The following is a 26901-nucleotide window of genomic DNA, read 5'->3' as shown; positions in this document are numbered from 1 at the left end:
CCTAGTACAAAAATGAACTGGGACCGAGGAAGCAAAAAATAATAATAACAAATAAATAAATAACACTATATTCAGATATTGGGAGGGCAATTTTAGCAAGAGGTCGAATGTTAGTTCAGGCACCTTGTGTACTTTTCATTTCCATTTTCCCAGACTTTATCTATTTTACAAACCACACACACACACACACACACACATAAAATATTTTGTATAATATTGAAGATAATAATATAAAAGGTAATTCAAGCAGACACTACCAAGCTGGATTTAAAGAAACGCAAGGGATGTAAAAAAAAAAATATATATATATATATATATATATATATACACACACACACACACAACTTATCGTTATCTATCCACAATCTAGATGACTTCAACTGGGGCCAACCACCAACCACCCAGACTGAAGGCAAAAAACAACAAGGAGTTCTCTGTTTCTGTAATGATCAATATCTGCTAAGATATATAACATATAAAAAATCCATAGATTAAGTAATTTGAATCTAAACCAATTAAAGGTAGTTAAATTTTTGAATCAAAAGGAAGATATTATAAATGTAAAGTATAAGGCATATATACCGTATCCAGGACATAATGTAACAACTACTCGTTATGAAATAATAATCCCTCTAGTGAGTATATATGTGGTGACCCCTATGTGATGGATATGGTAAAAATAAATAAATAATTAATTAATTAAAGTTAAGTTAATGCAAAGAGAAACATGCAGATAGTAAGAAGAATAAAAACTAATAGAGTAGGAATAATAGAACCTGAACTCCATAAAGGCGAAAATATAGTAGTACAAATAAGAAATAGTTTCTCCTACATCCACGAATTACCCTAATAATTTCGGGGAAATAAGAACAAAGAGTGTAGGACAGCTTAAAGACAATACAAGATATAAGTTGTAGCTCGGGTATGCCCTGGATCGCAAACTCGTTCCTATAGTAGGACCCTGAGCTGAATTTGCATGTCACCTTAGCGTGAACTTAAGTATATGCAGTGTGATTATAAAATAAGATAAGATAAAATAACATAAAATAAAATAAAATAAATGATACACTATAATTTGCAGGCCTGTGGGTACAAGTTTTCTAAGCCGTAAGACACCAAGAAAGCAAAGTGTATCCTATGTACATAATATACATGGCTCTAAATCTGTAATTATGGTAATTATATCGAAGCAGTGGGTTCAGAAAAGAAATTTTTGAAATTAATTATATTTATCGCCTTCCTGAAGTGGTATTTCAGGTAAGCGATAGGGAAATTATTATTTATCAACTTATTGTACAATGCTATTATGTTTGCTGAACAGGTTGTGTTTTTATTGCAAATAGAAGCAATCCTCGGGCATTGGGATAAAATGATATTAGCATGCACTGATTTCGATATATTAGATCTCCAGTTTGTAAGGCCGACTACGTTGAAATTAAATGCGTCTCTTTTATTATATACGTTTACATCTATATTATTATGGAATATTTCTATACGAAGATCCAGGTAATTTGCTATAGTATCAGAACTGTTAGTTTTTTCCAATACAAGTTCTTCTGGATATAATTTGCTGTAATCCTGAACAAAATGTGGACAATTAAACACACATAGATCATCTACATATCTGAACATAAGTGTTATCTTGGAATGTTCTTTCTGTAGAATATAGATAGAGGTGTGCAATTATGCAGGATGCTGCACTTCCCATAGGGGTGCCATTCACTTGTAAGTATAACGAAGTTCCGTAATACGTAATTCTTAAAAATACATAAATTTATTTGAGTATCCCAGTAGGTTAAATCAAACTTTATAGCTTTTTATGTTCCAAATATAGTTTTTGGAGAACATCTTTTAAATTGTTGAGATTGATACTAGTGAATAAATGGTTAAAGTCAAATGTTTGTATTTGCTGAATACTGTTATTTTTTATTGCATTTATAAACGGTAAGTTGTTATTTACTATAATAGTTTTATTTTCATTATTTAATGTAGTTTTAAGTAACTTTTCTAATGTTTTACCTGTAATTTTAGCATAACTATCTCTACATGATAGTTATGCTATTTGTCCGCATTTCGTTCAGGATTACAGCAAATTATATCCAGAAGAACTTGTATTGAAAAAAACTAACAGTTCTGATACTATAGCTAATTACCTGGATCTTCGTATAGAAATATTCTGTAATAATATAGATGTAAACATATATAATAAAAGCGATGCATTTAATTTCAATGTAGTCGGCCTTACAAACTGGAGATCTAATATATCGAATTCAGTGCATGCTAATATCCTTTTATCCCAATGCCCGAGGATTGCTTCTATTTGCAATAAAAACACAACCTGTTCAGCAAACATAATAGCATTGTACAATAAGTTGATAAATAATAATTTCCCTATCGCTTACCTGAAATACCACTTCAGGAAGGCGATAAATATAATTAATTTCAAAAATTTATTTTCTGAACCCATTGCTTTGATATAATTACCATAATTACAGATTTAGAGCCATGTATACACTTTGCTTTCTTGGTGTCTTACGGCTTAAAAAACTTGTACCCACCGGCCTGCAAATTATAGTGTATCATTTATTTTATTTTATGTTATGTTATTTTATCTTATCTTATTTTATAATCACACTGTATATACTTAAGTTCACGCTAAGGTGACATACAAATTCAGCTCAGGGTCCTACTATAGGAACGGGTTTGCGATCCCGGGCATACCCGAGCTACAACTTATATCTTGTATTGTCTTTAAGCTGTCCTACACTCTTTTTTCTTATTTCCCCGAAATTATTAGGGTAATTCGTGGATGTAGGAGAAACTATTTCTTATTTGTACTACTATATTTTCGCCTTTATGGAGTTCAGGTTCTATTATTCCTACTCTATTAGTTTTTATTCTTCTTACTATCTGCATGTTTCTCTTTGCATTAACTTAACTTTAATTAATTAATTATTTATTTATTTTTACCATATCCATCACATAGGGATCACCACATATATACTCACTAGAGGGGTTATTATTTCATAACGAGTAGTTGTTACATTATGTCCTGGATACGGTATATATGCCTTATATTTTACATTTATTCTTATTTTAATTATGTTCTCTGTTCAGGTCAACGATGTTCAATATATGCTTACATTTATAATATCTTCCTTTTGATTCAAAAATTTTTAACTACTGTTAATTGGTTTAGATTCAAATTACTTAATCTCTGGATTTTTTTATATTTTATATATTTTAGCGGATATTGATCATTACAGAAACGGAGAACTCCTTGTCGTTTTTTGCCTTCAGTCTGGGTGGTTGGCCCCAGTTGAAGTCATCTAGATTGTGGGTAGACAACGATAAGCTGTGTGTGTGTGTGTGTGTGTGTGTGTGTGTGTGTGTGTGTGTGTGTGTGTGTGTGTGTGTGTGTGTGTTTTATATCCCTTGCGTTTCTTTAAATCCGGCTTAGTAGTGTCTGCTTGAATCTTCTATATTATTATCTTCAATATTATACAAAATATTTTATACACATTCTGGTCGTAATGCATAATTGCTCTAGCAATTGCATTGGCCCATAAGTATTAGTTACAGCTTGTTATAATTTATTAACTATCTTTCCATATTACTCATATATATATATAATTTCTGTTAAAATCTCCCTCGTTGAACTTTGTTTTTTGACCAACTTTTAAGAACCCCATACACTAAAAATGAATGCTAAATTATTTTGCACTGGTGCAGATTATAACAAGTGTTGTTAATTCTGTTACCCAAATGCTTTCTCGGTATAAAATTTTTATTGCATTCTTATAGAGTTATTGCAAATGTTTCCAATTGATATTGTACCCATACTGATGAAGAATTTTTATAATAAAATTGGAAGCATTTCTTTGGATAATCTGTATAATTTCAGTGCAGTATATCTTTGTACAGTATTGTACAGTATTCTTAAAAGTTGAATAATCCTTTTCTCTATAATTTTGTTTTAAAGCTCATTTTCTTTTTTTCATTAAGTTTCAGGCTTGATTAATTTTTTATACTGATAATTGTGTGAATGTTTTGTGTCAGGTATGATTTTGGTTGTTTTTTTCATTAATTGTATTGATAATGCTACCTTCAGATCCTGCATGTTAACTGATATTATTTTATGATATTGGTAATCATGAAGATGTTAATCTGTATAATGTTATATTAAACTTGACTAACACAATGGCTTTTCTTCACTGTTTTTCCAGTACCTGTGCCCAGTGTGTGAACAACATGAAATGTGGTTATTGTTTCATAGACTCTGCTGATGAACAGTCAAATGGAACATGTCTCAAAGTATCAAGTTTTTCAGAGAAGGCAGCCTTCAGTCCTTGTGATAATACAACCAGTCCATACACATGGGCTTTAGAATGGTGCCCATCTTCATATTCCTGGATGATACTATTTGGACTTTTGTTATATTTATTTTTCTTTGCTCCTGGTAAGTTCTTAAGAAGAGTAAAAAATTGATAATAGGAAATTTAAGAAAATTATTAGTAGTAAAAATGCATAATACAAGTATATCCTTGAAGTCAAATTATTCAAAATATGTTGGTGAAAAATCAGCCAGCTGGATGTAAAGCGTGATTAAATTCTAAGATCTGTGATGTCAGATTATTTACATTACATTTTATGGAAGTAAATTTTAAAAGTAATTTCTTAAATGGGTTGATTCTTTCTATAATCCTTGCTTAACACACTCCAATATAATGTTTGAATGAAAAATGTGAATTTCATATAAAAATAGACTACAAAAACAAATTATAAATGATTATTTAAGTCACAATAAAAACACAACCATTCAGAAATCAGTACACATATGGTATGCAGACTGATTTCTGAATGGTTGTGTTTTTATTGTTAATGATGTCCTTTGGCAGTAGTATGAGGAAGCACAAAACATTCACTCTCAGAGAAGTGCGATATTTTGAAGAAACTTGATCAAGAGAAGCTTGAACTAAATTAGCAATTAAATAAAATGTTATTAATTCTACTGGTGTAAAGCATTACAAGATAATAGTAGGTCTGTTACAGCTAAGTGGTTAGCATGTGAGCACACATGTTTGGGATAACTGTGACACTTGACTGCTAATACAACAGTGGAATCACTGGTTAAAGGTAAAATAATGGAGTCACTGGTTAAAGAAGTAATGCAGAATCAGCTAGACAAGACTGCAGTTATAGTTCAGACAGAGCCTGGGTATATTAAGGGGAAATCTTGTCTGACCAATTTGATTGGATGCTACCATGTTGTCACAAAAAAAACTGGATGCAAAAAATAACTTTGATATCATATACTTGGATTTCAGGAAAGCTTTTGATACTGTTGCACATAAAAGACTGCTGTACAAATTGGAGCAGTGTAGCATTAAAGACAAGTTGTTACTATAAACATAAAGAGATGGTTGAGTTTGTGAAGACAGAGTGGTAATCAACTAACACTGCTCTTCTTCGTGGACTAATGTTGTTAGTGGAATCCCCCAGGGTTCGGTGTTGGCCCATTATTGTTTTCTATATTATCAGTGATATTGATGAAGGTATATCAAGCTTAATGTCCAAGTTTGAAAATGATACAAAGGTTGGCAGGGTTGTTAGTGACAGTATGCTACTGCAACAGGATCTAGAAAAGTTAGACACATTGGCTGAGAAGTGGCAGCTGAAGTTTAACATTGACAAATGCAAAGTACTGGTATGGGTAGCAATAACCCCAGAGTAATGTACTATGTGGTACTACACTCAGGGTAGTGTAGAATGAAAAAGACTTGGGGATAATTATGCAGTGAGATATGAAGTTCTCTGAGCAGTGCAGATGGGCTCCCAGGACAGCCTGTGGGGTTTTGTCAATGATATACAGGAATTTTGCTAGCAGGGATAAGGAATTGATTATCCCTTGGTATATGGCAATGATCAGGCCACACCTCCAGACCTATTGCATGTAAGTCTGGAGGCCTCATTTTAGGAAAGATGTAGAGGTGCTTGAACAAGTACAAAGAAGGGCAATGAGATTGTTGAAGGGAGCAAAGGGAGTGCTTTTATCAAGAAAGGCTTCAGTTTGCAAATTGCAGCATCTGGAGATTAAGCACCTGTGAGGTGATCGGATTGATGTGTTTAAAGCTTTGAATGGTTTGAGCAGGCTCAATGCTGATGGAATTCTTCATCTTGCTAAGATTGCTCACTTGAAGGGACATAAATTCAAATTGAGGAAAGACAGTTGCAGAATAAATGTGCAAAAATTTGCCTTTAGCCAATGAGTGGTTGATTGTTGGAACAAACTTCCATCTGTTGTTGTGGAAGTATCATCAACAGATGAAATTTATTTAAGCTATCAAGCTTAAATAAATTCAGAGAAGTGGACAAACCGTTTGGAGGGAATGGATAAGTGAAATGAGAACTGTGTGTGTGTGTGTGTGTGTGTGTGTGTGTGTGTGTGTGTGTGTGTGTGTGTGTGTGTGTGTGTGTGTGTGTTGGCTGATGTTGTATAAGCTTGCTTTTTTTTTTGCATCATATTCCACTACTAATGTGTTGTAAAGGTGATCAGTTATAAACTCTTCTGACGTCTATGATCATGCTGCTAGAGTATATAAAAAAAATAATAATTAGTTATTTAAAGCATACTTTTAGACTCTCTGTGGCCATGGGATAAGGTATGCTGATGCAAAATCTCATACTGAGTTTGATCCTGCACACTGCCACAATAGCACATGTTCCATTTTTAGCCGTTGCACTGGTAGATTCTCTGAAATAAAAACAGTTGGAGTGAAGTTGTGAACTCTACTGGTCTTGGCTGTTCAGAAATTATTTTCTTTATAAAATTTTACAAAGATAATTATTTCATTCATTTCATGTACTGACCAATGACCAAGTAAACACAAAATGCTTTAACTAGGTGCATATCATTTTGGGGAAGCTGCCCAGAGTTCCTAGTTCCTTCACAAACAATTTAGTAACACTAAGATTTTTTTTTTTCATGAGAATCCTCTCTTGTATTAAAAACATTTTTTTGAGTTTGACCATAGAAAACCTTAGATCATTAAAAGGATTCTACACCAAGTTTCATTATCAGCAAAGAGCAATCAGTGACACTGATGCCTTGTTCAAATTCCACTGAAAGCTACAAATTATGCTTGTTTGTCATAGGAAAATTGCGAAAACTATAATGCAAAGACTTTCATAAACTGCTCACTTTCTGTTCTCTACACAGGCCACAAAGGTTTCTTGGCTGGTGCAGCGAAAGCCTCAGGCTTCCTTATGCTATATGGCTATTAGCATAAGTGGAGGCATATGATGCAAGAAAGCAAGCTTATGCAGCATCAGCCAAAAAAAAAAAAAAACTTCCACTTCACCCCTCCGTTCGTTCAAAATACGTGTCCAGCTCAGCCTTAAATTTATTTAGGCTATCAACTTCCACAACAAGGGATGGAAGTCTGTTCCACCAACCAACTACCTGCTGGCTAAAGGCAAACTTCCGCACATCTATCCTACATCTGTCTTTCCTCAATTTGAATTTATGCCCTCTCAGGTGATTATTCTGAGCAAGAGGAAGAATCCCATCAGCATTGAGCATGCTCAAACCATTCAAGGCTTTATACACCTCAATCAGATCACCTCGCAGGTGCCTAGTCTCCAGACACTGTAATTTGCAAAACTTAAGCCTTTCTTCATAAGAGCAACCCTTTGTTCCATTCACTAATCTTGTTGCCTTTCTCTGTACTTGTTCCAGCAGCTCTACATCCTTCTTGAAATGAGGCCTCCAGACCTGTATACAATACTCAAGGTGTGGCCTGACCATTGCCTTATACAAGGGGATAATCACCTCCTTATCCCTTCTAGAAAAATTCCTGTATATCATTGACAAGACACTATGAGCTACTCTTGCAGACTGTCTGTACTGCTCAGAAAACTTCATATCTGCCTGCACAATTACCCCCAGGTCCTTTTCATTCTCTACCACTGTCAGTGTAGTACCACAGAGTTGATATGTTACTCTGAGGTTACTGTTTCCTATATGTAGTACTTCACATTTGTCAATGTTAAACTTCATTTGCCACCTCTCAGCCCATCTGCTCAACTTTTCTAGATCCTGTTGCAGCAGCGTACTGTCATTAGTGTCCTTAACAATCCTGCCAACCTTTGTATCGTCTGCAAACCTGGACATTAAGCTTGATATACCATCATCAATATCATTTATAAATACAGAAAACAATAATGGACCCAACACTGAGCCCTGAGGGACTCCACTAATAACATTAGTCCACGACGAGCAGTGTCCATTGATTACCACTCTCTGTCTTCTCTCCCTCAACCATCCCTTTATCCATAGCAGCAATTTGCCTCCAATGCCGCACTGCTCCAATCTGTTCAGCAGTCTTCTATGTGCAACAGTATCAAAAGCCTTTCTAAGATCCAAATATATAAAATCAAAGTTATTCCTTGCATCCAGTTCCTTTGTGACCACATTATAGTATCCAATCAAATTGGTCAGGCAAGACTTTCTCTTAACAAAACCATGCTGTGTCCAAGCTATAACTGAAGTCTTGTCTAGATTATCTTGCAGTGCTTCTTTAACCAGTGCCTTCATTAATTTTCCTGGAACAGAAGTTAAACTAACAGGTCTATAATTACTTGTGTCACCCTTTGACCCTCCTTTGTGTTTGTTGTTTGTTACTTGGTTTTTAGGAGCATTAGTAACTAAGGCCATATTGCTCCGGGGATATGCAGTGATCATTCCCTGATCTTTCCGCATCCTCCGTGTTCACGGGCTTGAACCCCGGTCTTATCAAGAAGCGTGTGCTACGCACTGCTGCTCCTGCCCACCTGGCTACGGAGGCGCCACCCATCTTTGTGAATTGCGGTCACATTTGCACATAGAAAACCTTAGATCATTAAAAAGATTCTACACCAAGTTTAATTATCAGCAAAGAGCAAGCAGTGACACTGATGCCTTGTGCAAATTCCACTGAAAGCTACAAAATATGCTTGTTTGTGATAGGAAAATTGCAAAAACTATAATGCAAAAGACTTTTTGAAAGTCTTTTGCATTAAAGGGTGAGTTAACAGAGAATTTTGTTCTGTGGTTTCACTCTGAATTAGTTCCATCTGTAAAATGTCTAAAAGAAATAAATGCTAGAAGTTCTGCTAATTCTTGGCAGGTTCATCTAAATCTTGATGAGCTGTGATATGGTCATCAAGATTTAGATGAATTACAAAGTGATGGCAATATTTTAGCAACATTTCTTTCTCCATTCTCTACACCTCTCATGCAGCCGTTGGAACAAAATTCAATTAAGATGATCAAGTTGTGGTACTGTCAAAATCTCCTTGTTGATGTAACCTGAAGTATTGCAAACCAAAGATATCACAACTGCATCAAAAAAATAAAAATACAGCATTTTCACTCATTGAAGCCTGGGATTCTATGTTATACAAACTTATTGAGACCACTTGAAAAATTTTATGGCCAAAATATGATGATTTTCCAAAAGATTTAGAAATTGAGGACAGTAAGGAACCGATATTAGTTGACCTGATAAACCAAATAAACTGATAAGGTGAAAAAGTCAGAAAGAGGTTACAGACTAGATTAACAGTTGATTTTGAATTTCAGAATGGTAGCAAAATTATAAAATAGCATTTTACAAGATGAAAAAAAGGAAAAGGAAGTTCAAGGAGGAGTAATCTTAACAAATTGTATGAAATATGAAGATGCTGTTCTTTGTAATGAATAGACTACAGAAAATGCCATACCAGCTCTCCAGATCCTGCTTTTATGCCAACTCTGCAAACATGCTTTAGAGAAAAGAGACTAAACAAAGCAAAATAATCAGTAGTGTTTTTGTTTAGCCTCTTCTCTTTTCTGTATTAAAATGTGAATATAGTACTACATTGTATTTTATATATTTTTTTTTTTCTTTTTTCTTCATAATAAATACACAAATAGATAATTATGCATGTAATGTGTTTCGCATTATAATCTCAGTAATTTGAACGCCTACATTAATTAGTTTGGATTACTGCAATATCACTGCATGGGACCTGTACACTGAAGCATAACAGATTTGAATGATGGTGACAATATTATTTACATTGTTGTTTTTTATATGTATTGGCATAATGATTAAAACTGCTATACATTTGTCTTTGCATGTATCTACACTTTAATACAGCTAAAGAAAGTGGCGAAAGAAATCAGTATCTCAGCCAAACTGACACAGCTGTTCTAAAGAATTGTAAGATGTTCTAAAAATGTAGTAATAAATTCTTATGATTCAAGCCCAAGAAGATCATATCTTATGCAATTTGCAAAACTGAAGCTCTTTCTTAGTAAGAGTACCCCTTTGTTTCCCTAACCAATCTTGTTGCCCTTCTATGAACCTGTTCCAGCAGCTTAACATTCTTTCTAAAATGAGGCTTCCTGATCTGGGTCTGATGAGGCTACTAGTGACGGTCGTGTTCAAAGCCGCTAAGTGGATTTTTCTTATTTATTGATTTGAAATTATTGTTTTTCTAAAACTTTTGATTTAAATTTAGTAGTATAAGGGTTTCCACGTGTTCGTAACTACCGTTACCGTTAGTAACTTTCCCGCCATTGTGATACCGTACTAGATATACCGTACTAGATAGCATTAGTTGAACTTCGTTAGCAGTTAAATTGTACGTTTAAATAAATACATATAACGACTTAGATTACAAACGTAATATAATTAATAACATAACATAATTAATTAATAAATTAATAGAATCATGACTCAGACCAGAGCAGCAAAGCAAAAGGCTCAAGCTAATGGAAGTGCTGTGGCTCAGAGCAGAACTGAGGTGGGCAGTTGTCCTCTGACTCACAGCCTTATAAAATGCACTGTTTGCTTGATGTTTGCAGAGCAATCGGGTACGGGACATGATACTGCCAAGGGGGATGTCTTTGTGTGTGCGCGATGCAAGGAGTGTATCGATATCAGGCAACAACTCGGCATTCTTGTGGGCCTATATGAGAGCTTGAAGGACAGGGTGGATGCCCTCGAAGAAACTAAATTGAGGGGCCCATCAAGCTCTCAGCTGCCCACATCAACGCCAGAGCTTGCACTTGGGCATCACGTGACACAGAGACAACCCCTAAGGCAGAATGCGCTTGTCCCGAAGGAACTAGTGGTTGTTGGTGACTCTATTGTCAGGGAAACGGGGAACATGCTTTGTAAAAAAGATAGGTGGAACAGGACCAGGGTATGTCTGCCAGGGGCAAAGGTTGATGACGTTGTAGAGCGAATATCATCTTTTAAGGGCACAAAAGGTGATATAGTTGTACACGTTGGCACTAATAATATTAAGAGTAGGAGACCGGCAGAATTACTTAACAAGTACAGGTCACTGTTGAACAAAAGCCGAGAATTAGGGTTGAATTTGAAAGTGTCTGCAATTCTGCCCAGACACGATAGGAGGGAGTATATGATGAGAGCCTTGTCGATCAATTCGGCCCTGGAAAGATTGTGCAAGGCTCAAGGGGTAGAATTTTTTTCAGCCTGGACTGTACTTGTTAACAGGAGAGATTGCTTCTACAGGGATGGGATACACTTAAATAGAAAGGATGCAAGAATATTTGCTGATGCTATCGAGGCAGTGTTAGGTGGGTCGGAAAACTGCTAGCTTGGGGGGAGACAAAGACCAATAGATTGACAGTAGCCACTGGCAGAGGTGAAAGAGATTCTTGCACTGCTTCTATTAGAATGAGCAGAAGCCTGAAAAACAAGATGCATGGTATTTCTGAGACTGCTGGGAGCCATTGCGGTACAAGTAAACACATGGGTTGTGTTAGGGTAGCTAAGAATAGAAACAGGTGCAGGTATACTTGCGTGTACACCAATGCTAGGAGTTTAGTAAATAAATTTGATGAATTTGAGGTATTGCTCAAAACATCGAAGGCAGATATTGTTGGGATATCAGAGACGTGGTGTCACACAGATATAAGGGATGCAGAACTGCAATTTGGGGAGTACAACGTCTACAGAAAGGATAGACAGGATAGGAAGGGAGGAGGGGTTATGTTATTAGTTAAGAAACACATAAAAACCAAGGAAGTGAAGCCAGTCGACATCGCTGGACAGTGCAGTGTGGAGTCAGTTTGGTGTGACATAAACATTGGGAGATCAAAATTGAGAGTAGGAGTGTGCTATAGGCCTAATGACTCTGATGAGTATAATAAGGAACTGTACAGGGAAATAGAGTGGGCCAGTAAATCAGAGTGTCTTATAATGGGAGATTTTAATTTCCCAGATATTGACTGGAATTTGGGGGCTGGTTACTCACACACTAGCAGGACTTTTGTGGATTTATTGGATGATTGTTTTCTACATCAGCATGTTCGGGAGGCAACTAGAGGGAGTAATACTCTTGATTTGATTATCAGCAGTGATTCTTCATGCATTAAGAATCTGCAGATAAATGAACCACTAGGTGGCAGTGATCACAGTGTGCTGAAGTGGGATTTACTCAAAGAGGTAACTACCATTAGGGGTAAAGGGAAGGGTTATTGCTTCCTTAAAGGCGACTACGATGGACTGAGACAGTATTTAAATTCTATACAGTGGGACCAACTGATGATGTTACCAACAGCAAATTCAAAATGGGAAGCATTCAAAGAACTTATCTTGGAAGCTACTAGGCTTTACATACCAACTAAGAAATATTGTTCAAGGTTTAGGCCAAAATGGATGTCAGATGAACTAATGAGGCATATGGCAGAGAAGAAAAATGCATGGGATACATACAAATTAACACATGACACAGAAGCCTATGATAGATACAAGTTGATATGCAACCAAGTTACAAAGGAGGTTAGGCAGGTGAAGGCAGATTACGAGAAATCCTTGGCAAGGGATGCAAAGAAAAACAGCAAAGAGTTCTTTACTTATGTAAACTCTAGAAGGAAGGGGATGAATCAGATTGGTCCACTTGATATTGATGGGTCAAGTGTTGATGATCCTGCTCAGGTAGCTAACAAACTAAATGAATATTTTGCATCGACATTCACACATGAGGAGTTATTCAGCGAGGGGAATGCCAGAGGTGTATTCAACTCTACCAGTAAGCTACAGAATCTTGAAATAACTGGGAGTAAAGTGGAGGAGAAACTGTTGAAGATAAACACAAGAAAGGCACCCGGGGTGGATGGGATCTATCCAGTTATATTAAAGGAGGCAGCAAAGAAAGTAAGCCAACCTTTAGCCATAATTATGAGAGCTTCCTTGGACTCAGGGGAGGTACCCATAGACTGGAAATGTGCAAATGTGACCCCAATTCACAAAGGAGGATCAAAGGCTGACACAAGTAATTATAGACCTGTGAGCTTAACTTCTGTTCCAGGAAAATTAATGGAGGCACCGGTTAAAGAAGCACTGCAGGATCATTTAGACAAGACTTCAGTTATAGCTCAGACACAGCATGGCTTTGTTAAGGGGAAGTCTTGCCTGACCAACTTGATTGGATACTATGATGCAGTCACAAAAGAACTGGATGCAGGGAATAACTTTGATATTATATACTTGGATCTTAGAAAGGCTTTTGATACTGTTGCACATGGAAGACTGCTACACAAATTGGAGCAGTGTGACATTGGAGACAAATTGCTGCTATGGATAAAGGGGTGGTTGAGGGGGAGAAGACAGAGAGTGGTAATCAATGGACACTGCTCATCGTGGACTGATGTTATTAGTGGAGTCCCTCAGGGCTTAGTGTTGGGTCCATTATTGTTTTCTGTATTTATAAATGATATTGATGATGGTATATCGGGCTTAATGTCCAAGTTTGCAGACGATACAAAGGTTGGCAGGGTTGTCAAGGACACTACTGACACTATGCTGCTGCAACAGGATCTGGAAAGGTTGAGCAGATGGGCTGAGAGGTGGCAAATGAAGTTTAACATTGATAAACGTAAAGTACTACACATGGGAAACAGCAACCCCAGAGCAACGTATCAACTCTGTGGTACTACACTGACAGTGGTAGAGAATGAAAGGGACTTGGGGGTGGTTGTGCAGGCAGATATGAAGTTCTCTGAGCAGTGCAGACGGGCTGCAAGAGTAGCTCATGGAGTATTGTCAATGATATACAGGAATTTTTCCAGCAGGGATAAGGAGGTGATTATTCCATTGTATAAGGCGATGGTCAGGCCACACCTAGAGTACTGTATACAGGTCTGGAGACCTCATTTCAAGAAGGATGTAGAGCTGCTGGAACGAGTACAGAGAAGGGCAACAAGATTAATGAATGGAACAAAGGGGTGCTCTTACGAAGAAAGGCTTAAGTTTTGCAAATTACAGTGTCTGGAGACTAGGCACCAGCGAGGTGATCTGATAGAGGTGTATAAAGCCTTGAATGGTTTAAGCATGCTCAATGCTGATGGGATTCTTCCTCTAGCTCAGAAAAATCACCTGAGAGAGCATAAATTCAAATTGAGGAAAGACAGATGTGTAGGATAGACGTGCGGAAATTTGCCTTTAGCCAGCGGGTGGTTGGTTGGTGGAACAGACTTCCATCCCTTGTGGTGGAGGTTGATAGCCTAAATAAGTTTAAGGCTCAGCTGGACAGATATTTTGAACGAACAGAGGGGTGAAGTGGAAGTGGGTTTTTTTTTTTTTTTTTTTGGCTGATGCTGCATAAGCTTGCTTTCTTGCATCAAATGCCTCTACTACTGCTAATGCTAATCTGTATGTAATACTCAAGATGTGGCCTGACCATTTCCTTATGTAGTGGGATAATCACCTCCTTATCCCTACTAGAAAAATTCCTGTGTATTGGACAAAACCACAATGAACTGTCCCGACAGCCTAATTTTTTAACTCCATCTGCTTAATATTTCTAGATCTTGTTGCAACAGCATAACATCATTACTGCCATTAACCACCTTGCCAACTTTTGTATCATCTGCAAACATTAAGCCTGATATACCCTTATCAATACAGAAAGTAACAATGGGCCCAGCACTGAACTCTGTGTGACTCCAAAAATAACATTAGTCCAAAAGAGCAGCATCCATTAACAGTATCAAATGCTTTCCTGAAATCCAAGTATATGATATCAAAATAATTTTTTTGCATCCAATTCCTTTGTCACTTCGAGTTGTCCTGTACTTTAAATTCATGTTCCTTCAGGATGAACAAGTCTAATTGTGAACTTGTCTTCAAAACACCATGTTTCCGAGTACAGATCAATGGTCTGAAGATCCTGCCAAGTAGCTGTGCATTTTATTTTTGTGTATAGTATAAAATCAAAAAAAAAAAAACAAAAAAAAAAAACAGAGAAGCTAGTAGGTAGCATCCAAAATCTGGCTGCCTCACGACCTAGAGATTTCCGATTTTGAGTTTTTCTTAATTTTGGACAATAAATGTTACTAAATATAAGAAGTAAAAATTCACACACACATGAAGAAAATGCATCAGTATTATGGTACTTTTTGATAATTTTTCTACATAATAAACTACATTATTTTAATACTATTGGATTGCAGGGATATTTCTGTGCAGTACTTGAAATAACAAAATTAGTACTTCTTAGTGATAGCCATATAGTGAAACGAAGCCACAGGCTTTTGCTGCACTGCCTGAAAAAAAGTAAAAAAAATAGATAAGAAAATACAAATTATTTGCTTCTCTTCTCACATAGGTAACTATCCAGTTGACTGTTGTATTTATTCAGACTATCAGCCTCTACTACCTGCAAAGGCAACATGTTCCTTCAATCTAGTCTAAACCTCTTCCCCTAAAATTTGATTTTATGCCCCCAAGTTCTGAAATTCTCTATAACAGTGAAAATTCTACCTTCATTCATTTTACTAACCTTACTCGGGTCTCCTCTGAGGTGCCTAGTTGCCAAGCTCTGTAGTCCATATAATCAGTCTTTCCTCGTCCTCGTGTGGTCACCCTTTCGCTGATCTCACCATGCAAGTTGGCCCTGTTTGGACTCTTTCAAGAAGCTCAGTATCTTTTTTCAGATGAAGTCTCTATACTTGAACACAGTATTCCAAATGTGGTATTACACATATACAGTAGACCTTATACAGTGGGACTATGACCTCCATATCTCTACAGGATAGTGATCAATAAATCAGCCGACCAGGCTAGCCGGGTGGGTAAAGTGCCTGCCTGGCAACCCAAAGGTCGCAGGTTCGATTCCTGCCTCGGGCTTGGATCAAAGTACTGCAAAAACCTTGGGAGGTGCATTATGGCCACAGAAGCCTATGCGCCAACAACTACCAAAAAAAAAAAAAAAAAAATCAATAAATCATCGATAGGACACCATTCATTTCCCAGCTGCTTGTTTACACTGATCAGAAAACTTCATATCTGCCCATATTATAACTTCTAGATTCTTTTCTTCCTCTAGTGTTTTTAAATCAAACTTACCAAGTGTATAATTTGTTTTGTGGTTGCTGTTCCCCAAGTATAAGACCATGCATTTTGCTGCATTAAAACATCACTGCCACTTTTCTGACCGTTCTTGCAGCCTGACGGAGCAATGCTTGGTACTGATCATTAACTACTCCACTAATCTTTAACTTGTGTGTAGATTTTGACATCAAGCCTTCTATTCCGTTGTCGATGTCATTTATGAAAATCAGGAACAACAGTGGTTTTCCTTGGGGAAATCCCACATCTGAATAATATCCATTAATCACAACCATCTGCCTGCAGCCATCCAGCATCTTAGAATCTTTCCATTAATCATAACATATTCATGCTTATACAGTAACCTCTCATGAGGGACAGAGTTAAATTCCTTGCTAAAATCTAAATAAACTATGTTGAAATTGTTCCCTACATCCAGCTCATGAGTAACTGTGTCACTATAGCCTAATAAGTTAGTTAAACAATTTTCCCTTACAAAAAAAAAAACCACATTGTATGTTATTCAGAATTCCGTATCTATCTAAATGTCCACAGATTGCACTCTTAATCATTGCCTCTAAGCTTTCCCTACCACTGAAGTCAGATTAATCAGTCTGTAGATACCCACTTTGCTCTTAGAACTGTCTTTATGTATTGGTGAAATGTTGGCTGTTCTCCAATCCAAAGGAATCTCTCCTGAGTCCAAAGATGCCCTCAGGGAGTCTACTGAACCACTGACATGGTTCAGTACATTCCCTGGTGGCCTCCCTCAAAATTACTGAATATATATCATCAACTCCAGGAGCTTTACTTGCTTTTATGCTCAATAGTTTTTCTAATAAACAGTCATATGTAATTTAAAAAAATCCTTACCTGCATTTAATTTCAATTGTAGAGAGACTTTTTCTCATTGAAGACTGAGCACCAAGTCCTCAGTGGGCTTATGTTCAACTTAGATAAAAAATACAATTATCCACAGTTCTGCCTAAGTTGTTAATCTGTTTGTATATGTATATGTGTATAAATAATAATTTTATTGCATAAACTTCTATTTATTCTTTTTTTTTGTTGTTGTTGTTTCTTCTCAGGAATGGGTCCAATGCCATGGACAATTAACACTGAAATATATCCACTATGGGCTCGAAGTACCTGCACTTCTATTGCTACTTCAACCAACTGGATGTTTAATCTCATAGTCTCAATGTCATTCCTTACCCTAACACATGCTATTACTAAATATGGTAAGGATTCACTCTTAAGATTGCATGATTAAAAAAAATTTACACTTCAAATAAATATTAATTTAATTATATAAAATCTCTAATTTATATAACTAATTTAAACCTCTAATTAGTTTTGGAAGTGTTTAAATCTTCATTATACAGATTGGCTATGGTCCTTTCCCACTTTTAGAAATTAATCACTTCAAAATGATGTTTAATAAATGGGATTTTTTTTAACCCAGTGGCTGTGGTAGTGTGGTGGCCCTTTGTTGTAATTACAGTGGCACAGCGCCTTGCAGGAGTCCTTGTGATGTTTGGAAAATCTTTTGGGTGTTTTGAATTTTGCCTGGACAATACCAATATTTCATCTTTTCTTAATTGATTTCAATACTTATTGCATATAACTTTTATTTTTAATAGACAGTTATTTAAAAAATGCTGTTTTTATGTCCTTTATTCAAAGAAAAAAAAAGCAATTCTGCTGAAAACTAAAAACAGTTTTGCACATAAAATATAAACATGGATCTCATGGTCTCTTCTATTTTCCAGTTTTAATGATCATTAAGAGAGAAGTTTTAAAATGTGTTGTTGTTGTTATTTGGTTTTTAGGAGCATTAGCAACTAAGGCCATATTGCTCCGGGAATATGCGGTGGTCATTTCCTGACCTTTCCGCATCCTCCGTATTTGGTGGTGACGGGCTCGAACCCCGGTCTAATCAAGAAGCGTGTGCTACGCACTGCTGCTCCTTCCCACCTGGCTACGGAGGCGCCTTTAAAATGTGTTACACATACATATATTTTGGTGGGCATGTACCAACTTTCTTTTTGAATATCTAGAAACACTTCTGGGTTTTGAGTTCTGCTTAGAGAATACAAATATTTTATCTTTTCTTAATGTATTGCAATACTTACTTGCATGTACCTTTTTATTTTCAAATAATAATACTAATTCTTCTGAAAATTAAATTTATAAAAAAAAGTTTTAGACCTAAAATATAAACATTTATTTATAAACAGTGCTATTGCAACCCTTAGAGCATCTCAAAGAAGGCTTCCTAAGCCGTGAACATTACAAAAAGTGATTCAAAGAATCAATGAGCCACAACAATGACAACAAGCCTGATCAAATTGAGATTTAGTGCTTGCCATACATTTTGCATGACTGGTATTCCTTAGAGCATGGTGCATAAAGCCTTAAAGGTCAGCCTCTGCCTATTTCCCTTTATAATCAAACATCTACATTGATTGAAAGTACAAGACTATCATAGCTATTGTGATTTCACTCAGTGGATGATTGACAAGGTTGTGAAGGACCCAGAATAGTCATTTAATATCTATAGGTGACGGTCACTTTCACCATGATGGATCTGGGATAGGCACAGATTATCAAATTTGAACTAGAAGAAACCCTTGTGCACATTGAAGTATCTCTCCATTCAATAAAGGTTACAGAATGGTGTGAATTTATGGCACATGCTATCAAACAAGGTGTTAAGACTCCAGGCTTGTGGCAGAATCTTGATGATATAGGGAGTGTTTTTTCTGGTGCACATCACCAGAAAAAACACTCCCTGATACTGGTGAATTTGTGGTCACTCTACTCTAATATTAGTGACCCACCAGATGTAGCCCTTTGTGCTTGCATTTTATCTGCTAGTATTGATTACTTTCCTTGTGACATGTGCATTAGCAGGGTAACAAGTTATGTCAAACAGCATGGATCATTTGGGAATGGTTCCAGGGGTGCCAGAGTAATTTTACCATAGTTTACTGGCCTGCTCATGTCATCTGGATCTTATGATTGAGCAGCAGTGGAATGAGCTGTTCATGTCAAGAATCTACCACTGTATAATCTGAGGCAGCTGTGGATGCAGTTGAGTCTGCATGGATCATTAGTCTTGTGATTTCTGCATTTTGCAGAGATCTATGATCTGATGACTCGGCTGTTGTGGGGACTAAAGGAAGTGCTGCTAACTATTACAGATGTACCTATGAAACTGGCATATATTCCTCATTTTCAGCACTTCGGCATTTTGTGAAGTTTGTTTATCTGTACAATGCCATATTTCATCAGAAATGTATTCACAACAAGTGCAGAATGGATACGGACATGGTTATGCATTAAGAACCTGTTGCCTTTCTCTCAAAACTGCAACCTCACCTGGGGAAATGCACTATAATAGTCTCTGACCTCACCTGTTTCAAAGAGTACAAATAATCTTTGAAACAGGTGAGGTCTCAATTTCAAGAATGTGACTGACTGTAGAATGCATCATTGACTTTCTTCCTTCAGGTATAAATTTATTGTGACTCATCCCCCTGTTGGTCAAAAAAATGTGACCAGCATAGTCTTGATCCTGGACTTTTGTAAACAAAACTTTTTTTGTGCCTTAGTGATGATTTTGTAGACCTCTGCATTCTCTGGTGCTCATGTCTGGGCCATACTGAAACACCCAATGCTTATCTCCATTAAAAGGAAATTAGAATTTTCTTGACAAGTCTGAATGAAATCTTCCCATGATGACGGTCTTTGTTGCTTCTGCTCATCTCTCAGGTTGTGCAGAAAACATTTTGCACAAGACCCTCTTTTTCCCAAAATCTTCATGCAGAATTTGATGGTGATTCATCAATTGATGATTTGGATATGAATAAGAATAATTTCATCTCCTTATTCATATCCAACTTATCAGCCATCATTCTGATGGTCAAATGACCATCCTGATCTTTTGCAACTCTGTGTCCTCGTTTTGACAGGTTGAAGGATGCCAACTTCCTAGATCATCACAAACATTTCATGTCCATCTTTGAACTGCTTATACCATTCAGCTGGTACAACTTGATGCTTCATCACCATAAACAGTTTCTAACATTTCATACCTTTTTGTTGCAGATTTTCCCAGCAATGTGCTATTACTATAAATGCAATACTATCTCAAAGTATAACTGCACAAGTGTTGGCATTTAAAGCTGAATTCATTTCATTTAACAAAAACGTTGCTAATACTTGTTGCATATGCACATCAATACTACCATTATGGAAAGCTTGCTGAGCTTAATCCAAAAGGGGCACGTTCAGAGTTGCTTATAACCAAATGATCGAGCTGCTCATTACCACAGCAACTTAGACCATATCATGCCATTTTGTGCGTGCGTGCATGTGTGCGGGGCAGTGGCTTATTTTTACATGTGGGGGCTGAAAAATCAAGAATAACTTTGAACTAAGTCTTCTACAAATCAGAGAGAATGGGTAAAACCACTATACAGGAACTCCCCGACTTACATAAGGGTTGCTTTGCACGAAACGCTACGCAAGTCTGAATTTCCCCCATGCTTGTGAAGGGCACTCTCAACTGTGCTCGCTGATTTGATTGAATCAAAAAATAAATATTCGATGAACATGTAAATAGAATTATTTATTGTATTTATTCAAAACTTTATATCTCATGTGCAGGAAAAATTACAAAAATGTGAAAGTTAAAAAAAAAAATTTCAAAATTATAAAATTACAACAAAAAAAGAGGCAGGCATAACGTCAGTAAGTTTTACCTCTCGAGCATCATTGCCAGAATCAACGTCTTCAGCTGAAAATTACACCGCTGCAGAGATTTAGAAGGGGTTAGCTGCTCAACCTTACATAAGAACATTAATGGATGACTGCATGGTGGCTTTTCTTTTCATCATAGATTTCTTTGTAGCAAGCAAGCATATCACTTACCTCTCTTAAGTTTTAAGAATCATTCGCTGTCAGGATCCATCTTCTCAAACCTCACCATTTCCAATGGAATTTCACAAAATTGCCATCTTTCTGGTGATGAAGTGCCTCGGCTCCTCATTTGGTTCATCTTGAGCTTCATCAGCATTTTCTTCTTTCACTGTCGCTGCCTGCAAGTCAATAAGTTTTGTTAAATAATTCCTTCTCTTCTTACTCTATTAACTCCTCCACGTCATAGGCATCAACCTCCAACTGAAGTAGCTCTGCAACCTTTACAATCTTATCTGTAACCTCTTCATATGATTCATCTTTTTCAAATCCTTCGAAGCCTTTTACGTGCCGTGGGCAAATTTTCTTCCATGCGCCATTTAAACAACTTTTAGTAATTTCTGCCCAGGCTTTATTAATGTTTAAGGTGTGGTAAATATTGTAAGATTTCCAAAAGTCACTTAACGTAAAATTTTTCTCATCGTCTACTGCAGATAATGCCCGAGCAAATGTGCATAAATAGTGCTTTTAAATTCGAAATGACATCCTGATCCATAGTTTGGATGAGTGAAGTCGTGTTTGGCAATAGAAATATGACTCTCACGTTCAAATTGAAATCATCTAGATGCGTAGGATGTCCAGGAACATTATCTAATAGAAGCAAAATCTTGAAAGGAATGTCGTTGTCTTTACAATACTTTTCAACCTCAGGAATGAAGCAGCATTTAAACCAATCCTCATAGAGAGATATTATTATCCGTGATCTGTGGTTCAATCGAAAATGCACGGATAGGGTGGCTTTATTGATGCCCTTAACTTAAATACACGAGGATTTCCAGAATGGTTCACAAGCAGTGGTTTTAATCTGCAATCTCCCAGTGAATTAGCCCCAAGCAAGAGCATGGACCTATCTTTTGATGCCTTGAAACCTGGCATTGTATTTTCCTCTTTGGCAATGTATATTCGATCTGGCATTTTTTTTCCAATACAGAGCAGTCTTGTCAATGTTAAAAATTTGCTGCATTGAATAGCTGCCTCCATCAATAATTTTTTCCAACACATCACAATTTCTCTGCAGCTGCAGAATCGGCACTGCCAACTTCACCACACACTTTAATGTTGTGGAAACCAGCGCGATGCTTGAACTTATTAAACCACCCATTGCTTGCCACGAACTTGGGTTGGGGTTCACCATACTTTCCTTAATATCTTTATAAATACTTGTTGCTTTTGCTTGAATGGTCATTAGACTCAGGGGCACTCACTTCTGAATCTGATTTTCCATCCATATTATTAACAGCTGTTCCATCTTCGATATAGCATCTGAACGCTGTTTTGTGATCACTGTTGATCTTAAGTGCATTGATCCTTTGACATGTTCTTTTATACACGCACTGTCCTTTAAAATAGTATTCACTGTTGAAGCAGCAAGACCTAATTCCCTTGCAATAGATGACAAACTTTGTCCTGCTTAGTACTTCTTAATCATTTTCATCTTCATTTCTAAATCAATTGTTTCATTTCCTGGCACTACTACCACTTGCACCTTTCATTGGTCACTTTCCCTTCACCATTGTAATACGTAAATAGGAATGAAGATAAAATTCTGAAAATTTGTTTTTTATATAATTGAAGATTTCAGTGAAGGGAAACACATTTCACCGTAATATCATAAAAACCCACAAAATTACAGTTATCGGTATTATCACAAATGCAATAAGATTGAGTTTAATACCTGTTTATAATTAGATTCACTAACAGAAAAGCCTAATAAACCGGGAAGTGCAAATTCTTTTTAATGTTTTATAGTCATGACCTCCATAAACATGCTTTAGAAAAATATCACAAAGGCATTCAAAATTGATTCTTATAATGGCAATGTATGGTAATGATGAAAGTGTAGTGCAATTTCCATTATAAATATGACCTTTTAGAGAGATAAATAGCTTTTTTTTTTTTTATGAAAACCCCACTCACAAGAGGTATTAGAACCTATAGTACTTAGTACCATGTTTGGGGGCGCCTCCGTAGTCAGGTGGGAAGGAGCAGCAGTGCGTAGCACACGCTTCTTGATTAGACCGGAGTTCGAGCCCGTCACCACCAAATACGGAGGATGCGGAAAGGTCAGGGAATGACCACTGCATATCCCGGAGCAATATGGCCTTAGTTGCTAATGCTCCTTAAAAAAAACCTAAAACCAACCAAACCGTGTTTGGGTTGGAGGTTGTGAAGATGAAAGAAGATTATTAATAGCCTATAAATAGATATTTATATAGTGAAATTTTCAACTTCCAAGGACTTGGAACAAATTACAAAAAAGAAAAAAAAAAGTGTTATTGGGTTCACATTACAATATTTTCACAATACCTCCATTTATTCCTATGGGATGCAAAATACGTTTCCACAATTTTTTTAAGTTTGCACTGGCTGGAAAAAACTACATAAAGTCGAATTTGTGTAAGTTGGGGAGTTTCTGTATAAACAGAAATACACAATGCAGTGTTGAGCATTATTTCTCAAACTATTTCACTACTTGTATTGAAATAGTACCCTGCTTATCTACTTGATTAAAAGCTTATGTATTATATAAATTTTAGATAATATAAAAGTTTATATTATATAAACTTTTATTTGCAGTTATAGATTTTTTATAGTCCTATTTTCAGCTATTATTGGCAGATATAGTATTGATAATGGCAAATGATGCAAGAAAGCAAGCTTGTACACCAGCCACTATGCTTCCTACATAACCTCTTTAGCTCCTCTAATAATTTGTCTTGTTCCTCCTTAAGTTTATTCAAACTAACAACTTGCACAACACTAGATGGAAGTTTGTTCCAACAATCAACAAATAACCTGCTGGCTAAAAGCAAATTTCAGCCTATGTCTTGCAACCATCCTTCCTCAGTTTAAATTTATGCACCCCCCAACGTGTCTATTCTGAGCAAGAGAAAGGTGCCACCATCATTTAGCTTTCTCAGTCCACTCAAAGCCTTAAACAACTCAATCAATGTACTTCAGGTATCTGGTTTCCAGATGCTGCAATATGTACAAATAAAGCCTTTCCTGATTGAGTACCCTTTTCTTCCCCCTCAGTTAATCTTGTTGCCCTTCTGTGCACTTGTTCCAATATATCAACATCTTCCTAAACCAAGGCATCCAGACCTGTATGTAAGATGTGGCCTAACTGTTGCTTTATACAACAGTTTAATCACTTTCTTATCTCAGCTGGCAAAATTTCTTTTACAGTATAGTGTCAAATCCGAATGTCAATAATCCAAATGAGCCAACATTTATTTATTTTTTATGCTGGTGCCATAAAATAATTATAGTAAGTACCAGTTATTGTGATCATATTTGCCAATTGAATTTTTAATGGCAGTTCTAATAAGTGAAAATTGGAGGAATATTATCCAGAGGCTATAAAAATGAAGATATAAATTTACACAATGATATGTGAAAATCAACAATCAACAAACTGAATGCTGTCCAATTTTCTCTTGCTGAAAAGAGAAAGAGAGATCTGTTAGCAAAGAAACGAAGTCTGAAAATGGAGCAGCAAAAAATAAGTAATGATTTTTATTAAGGCCTTTAAATATGTCATTGTGGCTGAAAGTTTCATTCTTTTGTTACCTATAAATAAAAATACGTAAGTACAATTTAGCATTAGTAGAGGCATATGACGCAAGAAAGCAAGCTTATACAGCATTAGCCAAAAAAAAAAAAAAAAACTTCCACTTCACCCCTTCAAAATACCTGTCCAGCTGAGCCTTAAATTTATTTAGGCTATCAACTTCCACAACAAGGGATGGAAGTCTGTTCCACCAACCAACAACCTGCTAGCTAAAGGCAAATTTCCACACATCTATCCTACATCTGTCTTTCCACAATTTGAATTTATGCTCTCTCAGGTGATTATTCTGAACAAGAGGAAGAATCCCATCAGCATTGAGCATGCTCAAACCATTCAAGGCTTTATACACCTCTATCAGATCACCTCGCCAGTGCCTAGTCTCAAGACACTGTAATTTGCAAAACTTAAGCCTTTCTTCGTAAGAGCAACCCTTTGTTCCATTCACTAATCTTGTTGCCCTTCTCTGTACTCGTTCAAGCAGCTCTACATCCTTCTTGAAATGAGGCCTCCAGACCTGTATGCAGTACTCAAGGTGTGGCCTGACCATTGCCTTATACAAGGGAATAATCACTTCCTTATCCCTGCTAGAAAAATTCCTGTATATCATTCACAAGACACCATGAACTACTCTTGCAGCCCATCTGCACTGCTCAGAGAACTTCATATCTGCCTGCACAATTACCCCCAGGTCCTTTTCATTCTCTACCACTGTCAGTGTAGTACCACAGAGTTGATACGTTGCTCTGGGGTTGCTGTTTCCCATATGTAGTACTTTACATTTGTCAATGTTAAACTTCATTTGCCACCTCTCAGCCCATCTCCTCAACCTTTCCAGATCCTGTTGCAGCAGCATAGCGTCAGTAGTGTCCTTAACAACCCTGCCAACCCTTGTATCGTCTGCAAACTTGGACATTAAGCTTGATATACCATCATCAATATTATTTATAAATACAGAAAACAATAATGGACCCAACACTGAACCCTGAGGAATTCCACTAATAACATTAGTCCACGATGAGCAGTGTCCATTGATTACCACTCTCTGTCTTCTCCCCCTCAACCACCCCTTTATTCATAGCAGCAATTTGCATCCAGTGCCACACTGCTCCAATTTGTGCAGCAGTCTTCCATGTGCAACAGTATCAAAAGCCTTTCTAAGATCCAAGTATATAATATCAAAGTTATTCCCTGCATCCAGTTCTTTTGTGACTGCATCATAGTATCCAATCAAATTGGTTAGGCAAGACTTCCCCTTAACAAAACCGTGCTGTGTCCGAGCTATAACCGAAGTCTTGTCTAGATGATCCTGCAGTGTTTCTTTAACCAGTGCCTCCATTAATTTTCCTGGAACAGAGGTTAAACTCACAGGTCTATAATTACTTGTGTCAGCCTTTGATCCTCCTTTGTGAATTGGGGTCACATTTGCACATCTCCAGTCTATGGGTGCCTACCCCGAGTCCAAGGAAGCTCTCATAATTATGGCTAAGGGTTTGCTTACTTCCTTTGCTGCCTCCTTTAATATAACTGGATAGATCCCGACCACCCCAGGTGCCTTTCTTGTGTTTATCTTCGACAATTTCTCTGCCACTTTACTCTCAGTTATTACAAGATTATCTAGCTTACTGCCAGAGTTGAATACACCTCTGGCATTCCCCTCGCTGAATAACTCCTCATATGTGAATGTCTATGGAATATATTCATTTAGTTGGTTAGCTACTTGAGCAGGACCATCTACAGTTGAACCATCGATATCAAGTGGACCAATCTGATTCATTCCTTTCCTTCTAGAGTTTACATAAGTAAAGAACTCTTTGCTGTTTTTCTTTGCATCTCTTGCCAAAGATTTCTCGTAATCTGCCTTTGCCTGCCTGGCCTTCTTTGTAACTTGGTTACAGATCAACTTGTATCTATCATAGGCTTCTGTGTCACGTGTTAATTTATATGTATCCCATGCAT

General features: G+C 36.8%; 1 protein-coding gene across 1 annotated transcript in view; it reads left to right on the top strand.

The window, feature by feature from the left end:
• LOC150090283 (proton myo-inositol cotransporter-like) overlaps positions 1-26901 on the top strand; it is a 416481-nt gene that overhangs the window by 383696 nt on the left and 5884 nt on the right. Inside the window, exons 7-8 of the mRNA XM_090390243.1 lie at positions 4227-4459; positions 17477-17629. Of these exons, the coding sequence (XP_090246369.1) occupies positions 4227-4459; positions 17477-17629 (386 nt within the window). The remainder of the gene's footprint in view (positions 1-4226; positions 4460-17476; positions 17630-26901) is intronic.

This window comes from Mastigoproctus giganteus, chromosome 2 (genome assembly GCF_048544385.1).
Source record: "Mastigoproctus giganteus isolate SK-2022 chromosome 2, ASM4854438v1, whole genome shotgun sequence".
In the NCBI taxonomy this organism is placed as follows: Eukaryota; Metazoa; Arthropoda; class Arachnida; order Uropygi; family Thelyphonidae; genus Mastigoproctus; species Mastigoproctus giganteus.
The sequence above is the reverse complement of the archived record's forward strand: the minus strand, read 5'-3'. Positions and strand labels throughout refer to the sequence as shown.